Source organism: Eleginops maclovinus, chromosome 2 (genome assembly GCF_036324505.1).
Source record: "Eleginops maclovinus isolate JMC-PN-2008 ecotype Puerto Natales chromosome 2, JC_Emac_rtc_rv5, whole genome shotgun sequence".
In the NCBI taxonomy this organism is placed as follows: domain Eukaryota; kingdom Metazoa; phylum Chordata; class Actinopteri; order Perciformes; family Eleginopidae; genus Eleginops; species Eleginops maclovinus.
The window spans coordinates 23,109,565-23,122,061 of NC_086350.1; the positions used below are offsets into that span (position 1 = coordinate 23,109,565).

Below are 12,497 nucleotides of genomic sequence, written 5' to 3' on the forward strand. Positions count from 1 at the left end.
TGTGAATATGAAGAGTAAAAGCAGCGCTGCACTCCGGGGAGAGCTTTGACAATGGAGCAGCCTTGGCCTAGATGCAAATCATGGCTTCCTATTCAGACTACACTGTAGAAAGTGTGTGTGTTTGTGCACGTTTGAGTGTGTACGTGCTTTGCGCATCTTCAGAAGGGAGCGCCCATTCTACCACCTCATTAGGCCGCTCTGATAGAAGCACCACAACCATGTTCCTGAGCGGAGAGAAGGAGGGAGGTGAAAGAGAAGCGAGGAAGAAAGAAGGATAGTGGGGAAAAATGGGAAAGAAAAGAAATGAAGCGAGGACACAGATAGTGTAGATGTGGAAGTGTGTGTGTGTGTGTGTGTGTGTGTGTGTGTGTGTGTGTGTGTGTGTGTGTGTGTGTGTGTGTGTGTGTGTGTGTGTGTGTGTGTGTGTGTGTGTGAGCCCTTATGTCCCTGCATTAGGCAACGCTCACACTAAGGTGGCTGGGTTGCAGGATTAGTAGTTTAATTGGTACCTCAAGGAATAGAAGAGACTTAACAACAGTGGAGTGGTACCACGGGTGAGCTGCAGGGCCATTGTGACATGCACACATCCACCCACCCACCCGCACACACACACACACGCACACACACACACACACACACACACACACACACACACACACACACACACACACACACACACACACACACACACACACACACACACACACACACACACACACACACACACACACACACACATGTCAGAGTAAAGGCACTAAATTCTAATTTGAAGCTGAAAATTAGCATACAGCCTCTTAAAATCTTTGGGTAATATTTTGAACTTATTTTCTTATTATTTTTTTTGCTTATAATTCCAACAGCAAGCTAAATGAGACCTAAGTAACAATAAAGTCATTGCATGTTTGTGATAATGAATGTAAAGCAACTTAGTAAGGTTTAACACTCTTTTAAAGACAATATTACATTTCAATTGTAAAATATACAGACCCCTGTTTTCGACACAATGCAAAGTTTCAGTAAACTTTTAAAGGATTTAATAAAGAGCTGGGGAATGTTAAAATCCCCCCTGAGTTTAGTGATCCACCTCTGACTGCTGCAGGAGGAGAAGCATATAGAGGAGAGGGAGAGGGGGTGCAAACATCTGGCTATTTTCATTTTCATTTTCATTATTGTCGTGTGGATTAAAATCATGCCGATGTCGGATTGTCGTACAGCTTTGGATGTGACGCTACAGAAAGGGCATTGCCAAAGTCATTAGGATATATCCTCCGTGCAGAACAGTCATCTTTAGAACAATTTATTTCAATCTCCAGATGTAGAAGGAGTATCCATCTGTTTTACAAATAATAATTAATAATTAATAAATGATCTTTTACAAGTAGAAGTGCCACTTTTCTTAAGTATTAGTAGGTTAAACAGGACATATTATGCTCATTTTCAGGTTTATTTTTGTATTTGGGTTCATTGCATTACATTGAATGCTTTAATGTTCAAAAAGGTATTTATTTTTCTTACACTGCCTGTGCTGCGATACCTTTTTTCACCTGCTCTGATTGGTTAACTGTGGGACTCTGTTGAGACTCCGCTTAGAGATGTCCCTCCCCTTAGCCTATCACGTACAATATGTTGGAGCACTAGCCAATAGAAGTGCAAGTGTTACATACTATAGTGATGTAATTATGCTACGAGTACACAAAAGAGTCTAATGGAGGTGATTCAGGCAGGGGGGGGAGTGTGTGGTAGAGAAACTCCCTCTGGAGGGGAACACAGGGATTTGAGTTTTTGCAGACCATTAACATGCACAAAAACCTATATGACACACTACAGGGAAGGGAAAAACACAAAAAGGGCCTCTTTAAAATACTTTAAGTGAAAAAGGTAAAAGTACTTATTATTCCAAACGATTTTTCACTTTATTTGAACATAATTATTGGGGCATTAATGTGTTCATCATTTTAATGGTGCAAGTGTTAAAGGTTTATATACATATATATATATATGTTGGTAGCTTGTGAATTTTACCTGGGGATTACTAAAAGCTTATCTTTATCCTAAAATAACAATGATTATTACACTAGTAACTCAAATTATCTGCGAGTAGAAGTATAACACAGGAAATAATGGAAATACCCCAAAACTGGACTTAAGTAAGTACAGTATGAGTGAATTTACTTTGTCATTTTCACAATCGAGTGCAATCTAGGATGACGTTAAATGCATTGCAAGGGCTCCCTTGAGAAAAATAAGATCTGTGGTAAACAATATGTATGATACTTACACGTTTTGTTCAGCAGTATACTCTTTATATACCCTATTAACACACCTTTCATGTTTTCCACGGTCACATGACTTCAGGTCACCATCACTAAGCTAAAGGCGGCTAATGTGTGGCATGATGACGTTTAGTGCTCTCATTTATCCATCACTTAGCAACCGCTGTTTATCCAAACGTTACATTCTAGACGACTGAACCAGTACTGGTAAAACGCTAACACTTTTCTGCGTTTGAGGACTCATTGCTGCCGTGGCACAGGGACAAAAGTCAGAGAATCACTGCAGTCATGAATACTTTTGCCATGCGTGTCTGTACAAAAATTCATAGAAGTCCACCAATTAATTGCAGAGATATATTCGGGTCCAGACCAAAGTTGTGAACTGACAACTGATAGACCTTAAACTGTCATCCCACGAGCCACGCTGCCAGCATATTCCAAAAGTGCAAGAACTAAAGTAGGGAAACAGAGTCCAGAAAGTGCATCAAAGCTTGAGCTAAGATATCAATGAGAGGGCTGATAACTGCCAGGAGAGGCTCACACATCCTCACAGGAGGATATATTTAGGGTAACTCCATTAGGTTTTCCTCAAGGACTATAATGTCATGCTTTGTAGTTCTCAATGAAAATGTGTCAAAAGGAAAGTCTTCCCTGAAATCCCTTGAGTCAGTTTCTCTGAGTCACACAGAGCGACAACACTTCCCTGTGAACTATCACATTTCTGTAGGCAGGTTTATAAAGAGCACGTGTGCTGCCGCTGCCTGAGCACGCTCTAAGGTTGAAAAAGCCTTATTCATGATGCAGTTAGGAAAGAGTGCTGGTCAAAATGACTTCTAAAGCTGTCAGATCTGTATTTGGTTTTAATAACCTCATTGGTTGACCTCATTTGTTCCCAGTATCTGTTAACAGTCTGCTGTGATGACTCTATACTTCAGAATATCATTTTGTTTCGGTACACATTTTCAAACAAGAAATCGCTATCAGATCAGCGACCCTATTGTAAGACTCTTCACACATTAATGGCTCCCTGCCCTGGTTAAAAGGATGGCAAGATAAATGACAGCGATATATGTATAAATAGAGTGGTGAGCGGAGATGACAGAGAAAAAGACTGAGAAATGATGGATGAATTCAGGATATAGCGAAACTGAGAGGTGAAAGAAAGAACCAGGGGAAAGAGAGAAGGGAAGTGAGACATATTCTGCATCTTTAATCAGCGTCATCAGGCCTCCAGCCCAAACAATGAGAGGCTAAAAAGAGAGCAGCGGGGGGAAGATATGCTCGGAGACGAAAAGAGGCAGGGCTGTTCGGGAAAAAGTTGAAATCAAACAGAACTTTTGTGAGGAAATCAGTATACCCTTGGTGTATATTTAGACTTGGATAGCCTACTTATTTGGTCAAAATGATCATTTTTTTCTGTATTGCCAATTTGAATGATATCAATGAGTAGGCACTCATAGCTTCTCTTCTAAAATAAAAGTTTTACATTATTTATGTTTTTTGATTCTACTCTTTCTATCCTCAAGTTGGATGAGCTGACTGATACCATTTTGGTTTGTTTGTGTTCGTTATGTATCAAGTTACTGCCCGCAACACCCTTCTTTAAATTGCAATGCCAAAAACGAAGTCAACTGGCTTCGGGACAGACATCATTACTTGGTCCCATCCAATAATATGATGTTATCGTCCATTTACAAATTAAATGTGTCACTATAGCCCCTAGTTTTGCCTGCTTCACACAGGTTGATAGACTGGAAACACATTAAACATAACTATCTACCCGATAAGGCTCAGCTTTTTAAATGTAACTGTTTGCTCAAATGTAATATACATTTCAGTGTTAAATGAGTTCAGTAGCTTAATGTCAAGTTAGGCATACGTAATTGGACATTGCATACTCATTTTTATAATTATACTCAATGTGAATAGTAGTGTTCAACCAGTTGCATTCTGTGGAAAAACTACTTATAACAAAAGGAGGTTTGCTGAAAATTAAAGTAAATAGAAATGTTTATCACGGAAAAAGTCACCAACTAGACTGAATGTCTGCTGTTTGAAAACTGTGACAAAACGCAGTTATGATATGGATTAAAGTGAACCTAGACAAGCAACTGAACGAAACATAGATCACTAAAATACAAAAAGTATAAATATGCTTAAATGCTTTTGAGTTGTTTTACCCGCTTGACTGCAGGCCACATTTTGGTTGTTGTACTCATTTCTGGGACCCACAAAATTTACGGGACATTACCAACACTTTTCCCCCTTTTACATATTCAATGTAACCCTTAACTATCAAGACATTACCCAGAGGAGTTGTGTGTGAAAACTCAAAGATCAAAATCAATAGGACCCCGCCCTACCAGCTTCCTAGCACTAAAAGTGTGTAATGTCCAATGCAGCCCATGAGTGAATAATGCCCGTTGTTGGGAGAAAGAACAGCGAGTGAGGAAGAAGATGATGATGTTTCCATCCCTGCTTGTATCCAATAAGCCATGGGTGTGAAGACAATGTGTCATTAAAACAAAGACGCTGCCATAAATGAGATTCAGGAACTTTTGTCAGCAAGGCCCAACGCTGAAATTGGCAGATTCAGTGATTGTTTGATTGTTTTTCCAGCCAAGACACCATCTGGCTCAAGGAAAGCAATGTCATACTCATAATGTTGTGCCTTTGGAAAATGTCTTGACCAGTTTTATCTGGACATTTTATGGGTTTTTTCAACAACAATCATCGTTATGCATTACAAGGCTAATAGATAGTACACCACCGATGTTGATAGGGATAAAGGTTAACATTGCTTTCTCGAAAAGGTGCCGCATGCAGCATTTTGTCAACATCAGTGTCAAATGTACGCATGATACCCTTGCATGTAATGAATGGTGAAAATAAATGGTACACTGGACAAGAGGAACATGATGGACGTTTCTTTCATTCAACTCCAAGTGATGCCTGGCAGAGTTGTGGCAATCTAGCATTCATGCTGCATACATCTCAGTAATCACTCTGTTTGTGTTAGTGAAAGACTCAATATCTCATATGATCCCAGTCAAGAAAATCATTTGTTATTTTATCAGGGACTTTATAACAATTCTGTGATGTGTGAGGGTTGTCTAAGCCATATCACGAGGGGACTTCTAAATAGCAAACAGAAATGTGGTTTGCAACAAACAAAGGAGAAAACAAACAAAATATCAACACCAGAATCTTCTAATTATGTTGAAGAACAGAACAAATCTTTCTTTAGAGTATAGGGTACATGTATTCATTTTGACCCAAATGTACCTCTGCCAAGGAGATCATGTTTTTTGGCTTGGTTTGTTGGTCCATCTGTCCGCAAGATTAATGAAGAACTAATGACGTGACATTCATGAAACTTGATTGAAAAGTTTTGAATAGGCAAAGACATTTTTTTTTTGGAATGGATCCAAAGACATTGACAGTGCTGCATTGATGTGGTAATAAAGTAATTGGGAACATTTGCTCCGCAATGGAAAAATTAATATGAATGCCCCCTAAATTCCAAACAACATCTTAGGAAAGTTGGGGAAAATATTGGTCTAAGACTTACCTAGCTGTGTCACATGGAAGTAAAGGCTGGGATGATAACTCTAACACATTTGAAACCAACACATCTTCTTTGTAGCTACCATGTTGTTTCAACATCATGGCTTAAATCTCATAAACACCCCAAAGTCGAAAGAAGGATTTCCCAACTTGGAACACCCTGAGGAGCATGAAGGCACCATCGTCATTTGTGGAGGTCTATGCCTACCAAGTGCCATTGTAGTTTAGATGCTGTTTCACTCCTATATGGACTGTCAATACTAAAGTACCTCCCTAAAAAACACTGACTATGCCTCTGTCTTTGGCCTGGTGGCTCTTGTCGAAAGAATTGTTCAGGCATTTAATTGCAGAAGTGTTCTGATTCATACAGGTCATAATACTTCGGAGTCTCATTCAAAGCATGTGGGTTAGGGTTAGGGTTGCATTGCAAATACATTCCCCTACGTTTGTCCTTTCCTACAGCAATACAACTTTTATGCAATTTTTCCATTCTTCCTTAGTTAAGGGTTGGGGTTAGAGTCAATGGTAAAGTTGTCATCATTTTCCAATGTTTACACTCAGCTGTTTTGGGACAGATAATCATAGTTCTGCATTAGAGCAGGCCATGAATAAGTCCAGTCAGGGATTAGAGAGTTCAGATATCGATCTGTGGTATTGTGTACGTGCCCCATTGATGTCAGATCAACTTTGAGGAAGAGCAAAATGCTTGTCTACAGTTTTCTTTCCAAAAGCCTTGCATACTCAAGCTTAGATAATGTGGAATGTCTTCCCAAGAGAACTGTTGGCTTTGTTTTCCGAACTCTTTTCCTAAAGTAACTGAAAACCCATGGATACTGACCTGCCCGCAATGTGGGCTTTAAAAACGCATATTTATCACTTGTGCCTCCTTTTAAAAAGTAGCACTAAGGGCCTAAGAACATAAAAAGGTTAGTTAGCTAATCAATCTTAATATCACTATTCAGTCTTTCCATCTTTTAACCAAGCAGCTTGAATTCAACAACCAAAAATGTATACATTTCATCGAAAGGGTCCCTCTTATGCTCATTTTCAATTTCATATTTGTATTTTTTGCCTCTACTGTGAGACTTTTCCATGGTTTAATGTTCACTCTCTGTCTGAAACCAGAGCCCTTTCTGCTTTGATTGGTTATCTCGTCGGCTCTGTTGTGATTGGTCAACCACTTAGAGGTGTCCAGCCTCTTAACCTATCACGTACAATGTGTTGGAGTTCTAGCCAATATAAGTGCAAGTGTTACAATATGGTGTCACAATGTTACAGAATTAAGCATCCATCCATCCATCCATCCATCCATCCATCCATCCATCCATCCATCCATCCATCCATCCATCCATCCATCCATCCATCTTCTCCCGCTTTTCCGTCAGGGTCGCGGAGGTAACAGCTCCAGCAGAGAGCCCCAAACAACTCTTTCCCTGGCCACCTCCACCTAGTCCTAGGTCTACACCTCAGTCTCTTCCCAGCTGGACGTGCCTGGAACACCTCCCTAGGGAGGCGCCCAGGTGGCATCCTCACTAGGTGCCCGAACCACTTCAACTGGCTCCTTTCAACGCGAAGGACCAGCGGTTCTACTACGAGTCCCTCCCGGATGACTGAACTTCTCACCTTATCCCTAAGGGAGATGCCAGCCACCCTGCGGAGAAATCCCATTTCGGCCGCTTGTATCCGCGAATTAAACAAAGGACTTGAATCGAGCCATTCAGCACGAGGGGGTTCAATTCCATTTCAAGGATGTTCCCCCTCTTAATGCCATTTTATTTAAATATTGCCTGTTACGTTAAAACATTTATGTATACTCATTGCTAAAGGCACTTTTTTATTTTTTCAAACTCTTGTGTCAATTGTTACTGAAATGTATCTTTTGCAGTGTCAGTTTTAAAAACAAAATCCTAGTGAAAAAAATTTGTCCACTTAAATATCAGTAATTTCTCTACCAGTAAGTTAATTCATTTTCATAATTTGACCTTAAAAAGCAAATTTGTATATTGCCATTATTCAAGGGACTGTTTCTGTGTATGTGTGTTTATAGGGGCACTCTGTGTGAAAACACTGACCTGCAGATGGAGTGTATCTCGTGTGTGTCTTCATCCTTGCGGGCGTTGTCCGTGAGACTGTCGCCCAGAGCCATCAGACACTGAGCGAAACCCTTATAGATGGAGTGACACCTTCTGGCTGAAGATGCAGCAACAGGGCACGAGCTCGGTACTGGAAAACACACACACACAAAACCAACACCAGTTAATGGCTGCAGCTGCTGGACCAGAGTAACCAGTGACCAGATAAATAGAGCACTTGTGCAGTGAGTGACACCGCTGTTCATGCAGCTTTTTGTCTCAATGATGGACTGTGAAGTTGAGTATTATCCATCACTAACAGACAGCCGTGGGTACATCTTCATTTATTTCCCCTCTCACTCAATCATTCTTTCAGGTCCGCTGCTGATCGATTGCTCACATCAAAAATGGGACCTGTCATGGGTAGTTGAACGGGAAATGGATATACAACAGAGGAGAAATGTATTTATTTATCCTGACTGATCACATTCAGATCAGAGCAACAACACACACAATCATGTTTGAGTGCCTCAATCACCTTTAATGTACTTGACAACCTGCACGAAAGGAATAGGTCTACCAATACAAACTTATATTTTAGTCTAAAAAGTCGAAGGGGCGTACTCAGTAAAGAAAGACAACCAAACACTGGATGAAATGTAGACTGAAGAATATTTTACACATATGTCACGTTAACTTATTGGGACTGCTAGCTATTTTTTTAATATTCACACATGCACTTTTAAAAAAAAAAATTTCTGTCTTGGACCTCTTTAAACATGCAATGGCAGTGCCGGAAGAGATAGGCATGGGACAGTCCAACAGAAACGTATATCAACCGCAATAAAACCCAATGGAATTAAGGCTTGGATGTTCGTGTACGCAGGAAAAAAATTTAAAAAATATTTTTGGGAACATCAAGGTCCTTTATGTCCTGTGGCATTCTTCTTGCAATATATTTAATACTGGTGCAAAGCCTTGCTGTGAATACTTGACCGTAAAAAAACCTGGAAAATCTAAACGTAGAGATAAAAGAAGGAAAAACACTGTGGATTTATCACTACGGAGGACCCTACTCATACTCCACATTCCAATGTTAATATAAATATTCACTACTGCAGCTAAAACATTGAAATGTTAAGGTAGTGCCTTTAAATACACTGGAAACAGTAGAGCGAATCTTTAAAAAAGATTCAACCAGGAGCAACAACAACAAATTGGTCAGGTGTCAAGCCTATAAGCTAGCATCTTGTCAGCATGGTTTGTCAAGACAGTTACTGACAGAGAACCTCAGGGCATGGTGCTTACTGTCTCAGTTCATAGATGGATAAATCAGGGATTGACTTGGAAAAGAAAAGACGCCGGGTTTTAATATTGGAAATGTCTTTTAATCAACTGTGTCAGGGAGTATTGGAGGTTACATTCACCTACGCTTTTTGTTGTTTTTTCTTTCTTTATGATAAGTTCTGTTTTAAGCATGATGTGTTTTTTCAAGTAGTTGGGACCAATTGTTAAATGAACAAGATGCTATATTGGAGAGAGAGAGTAAACAATGTTAACATGCTGTAAGGTCTCAATCCATATTTTCAGAGGTAATAAATAAAGCAAAAGGTTGGGTAATTTTTTCATAGACTTCTATACAATCTCAAACTTCAAAGCATTCCAGCTTTGCTTAACTTTTCAGACTCAGAGGTTGTGGCTTAATATCCAATCAAAGTCTACCTACCGTATACAGTCATGTAAGGTGAAAGCAAAAAGTCAATACAATAAAGGGCCCATACAGGAAACCACTTTGTGGTCATGTCTTTATGAAAGCATGGAGAAACCCCCATCAAAGCTTCTCCCAGGATTTTAAAGTCAGGCTCTAAAGTGCTTACTACATGAATGCATAAACACAAACACCCCTGAGGACCCAGTCTCACAAGTAATTTACTTATTACTTGCTATTTACAGCATCTCACTGGAGCGCAAAGCTGTGTGCTGAGTCAGATTTGAGGAGGTCATATCCATAGAGATGTGTATTTGGTTTATATATAATAATTACTAGCAAACATTTTAGTAGATTGGAGATGTACCACCATTAGTACATTGAAGTGACAGGGAACTGAACTTAAATATATACACTGCGGGGACTGACTGTAGATCTCTTCTGGGGCGTGAGCACCAATGATTGTTAATGTTGATCCTCTCTCATCTTTAAGCAGCAGCAAACCAATGTGAATTAGAGACCTCTAAAGACTTTGAGAAGTGTTTAGGTGTGATGAAAACAGAAGATTGAATATTCCATCTGTCATTGAAATGTACAATCCCACTTTCTTCAATCAATTTAAAACTTCCTTCACCCTTTCTCACAATTGTTTGCCTGTTCCAGACCTTTCAATTTGTGCCCGTATATGCATATTTCTCAAGGATTAAATTGGGTTTGGTGTTGTGCATATTGATAGCCCATCTCTATAAACAGACATCTGCATATCAATTCAGAATCCGTAGGGTGGATTATAAAATGCAATGTCAGAACACAACAGCTATCATCTAACTACAACTAGCCATGTACTATCTTAAAATTAGCTTGTAAACTGGTTACATGGGAAACACGTCATTTAACAACATTCTCACATGTCAAGTGAACTTTACCAATGACCAGAGCACAGCAGTGAGCGTTTTGGCACCATATAACAATTCAGCAATTACCTCTCTTTATAGTACTTTTTTTGGTAGTGATGGAGTCTGCCATTCTAGCACTACCTAGGCACAAGGGACTTGCAGGAAAGGGATGCATGCTTTTAATCCAGAATAAATCTCACGAATAGACTCACTGATAACTGATCACTCTCTTACAACCTAGTCAGAGGTGTATTGAGTATCTGTTAATGCAAATGGAACATGCTACTGCAAATTCACATTTAAGATGCTCGCAAAATATGGCAGTTTTTTTGTCAAGCAGTAACCAGTGACACAATGTTTTCTAGAGGTAAGTGCTGACCCGGATTGTTAAGGAAAAATGTCTCTGCAAGACCAGCCATTTGTCATTTTTGGCGTTATCGTAGGGGATCCAGTGAAAAGGATTCAATCCATTAACAAGCTGAAAGAAACGCAAAAATAAAAGGCTTAATATTACTCTGTTTGGAAAAGACATTGAACTGCAATATGTTCAGGATTAACATTTTGCAACTTGCAAGATCCATAAATTAACAATGTTCTCTCATTATGTTGAATAGAAATCACAATCTGTGCTGCATTCCATTTCCTTCAAAAGCTATTTGCGCTTGTCAAGTTAGCGAAGGGTTGAAAAGGAAAATGCCAAGAATATGGCAATATTTCTTTAATCCATATCAGCTTCCATGTTGACTGAAAATGATGACTGCAGGACAGATACATGACTTGATACTGATTGATTTGAACAAAATATCAACCCTTTCAAACAGAATTGGTCGAACAGTCAGACTGAATGATGTAGCGAAACGAGACGGAGATTCAGTCTGATTATCATCCTTCCTCTCTGTCATGATTGTGATGTAGGTGTGTCTGCAGTGATTATTTTTCACTATCTGATCATGTGTGCACAGAAAAACTCAATCAATACAGATTGTGATGAAGAGCTTTGTGAAATAGGTTTGGTTTAAGGATGATGTATGGTCTCTACCATGTTTTACCATCCTTACTTAGAGTGATGGGAAAGGTGTAGACAAAGGAAGGTGCAAGTTTGAAAGCCTCTTTCTTATGCCATCTGTTGCTTTGTCTTTCTTTTTTTTTTATTATTAATCCCATTACTCATTCATCTCGAAGCCCCTGTCTCAAGACAAGCAATGTACTACATCAGCCTTTCCTGTGTTTCAATAGTTATCAGTGCATATACTGCAATATACAAAACACACTCTTAATGACAATTGATCTGAAGAAAACCGTGATCTTAGAGACTCTGTTATTAACACAAATACACCATGGTTTAATTGATTTTCTGTATCACTAATGTGTAGCAGTGTAGAAATACTTAATTTCAAGTTAAAGTTTTGCATTTAAAATCCTACTTAGGAAAAAGCATGTAAGAATTATTAGCTTCATGCACTATGAGTATCAAAGGTAAAAAGTACTATATTACGTATTACATTTTGACATTGCTAATACCAAAGCATCAATGCATTATAAGCATGTAGCTGTTGTAGCTGTTAGAGAAGGAGCTACCTCTAACTTATAATACATTAAAGGGGACCTATTGTTTTTTGGATAACAGTTTCCTGTAGTGTGTTATATAGGTTTTTGTGCATGTGAATTGTCGGCAAAGGCTATAATCCCAACGTCCAGAGGGAGTTTCTCTCTCACACACTCCCCCCTGCCTGAAAAGCATCCATTGGACTCCTTTGTGACATCACTGTGTAACACCCAGACACATTGTATGTGATCAATGTGACCAATCACAGTAGAGCGGGCCAGTTAACCAATCAGAGCAGACTGGACTCTGGTTTCAGACAGAGGGTGAAAAGTATTTAATCCACACTTGAGTGCAAAAAACCGAGCTAAACCTGTGATCACCACTTCATATGGACTATTTATTTAAAAAGATGCTATATTGTGAGTTATCTCATTA

At 39.2% G+C, this 12,497-nt stretch overlaps 1 protein-coding gene across 1 annotated transcript in view; it reads right to left on the bottom strand.

Moving 5' to 3' along the window:
* The window catches only part of nrn1la (neuritin 1-like a), a 61,848-nt gene that overhangs the window by 11,992 nt on the left and 37,359 nt on the right, over positions 1-12,497 (bottom strand). The window contains exon 2 of the mRNA XM_063912718.1: positions 7,913-8,063. Coding sequence (XP_063768788.1) covers positions 7,913-8,063 — 151 coding nt within the window. The remainder of the gene's footprint in view (positions 1-7,912; positions 8,064-12,497) is intronic.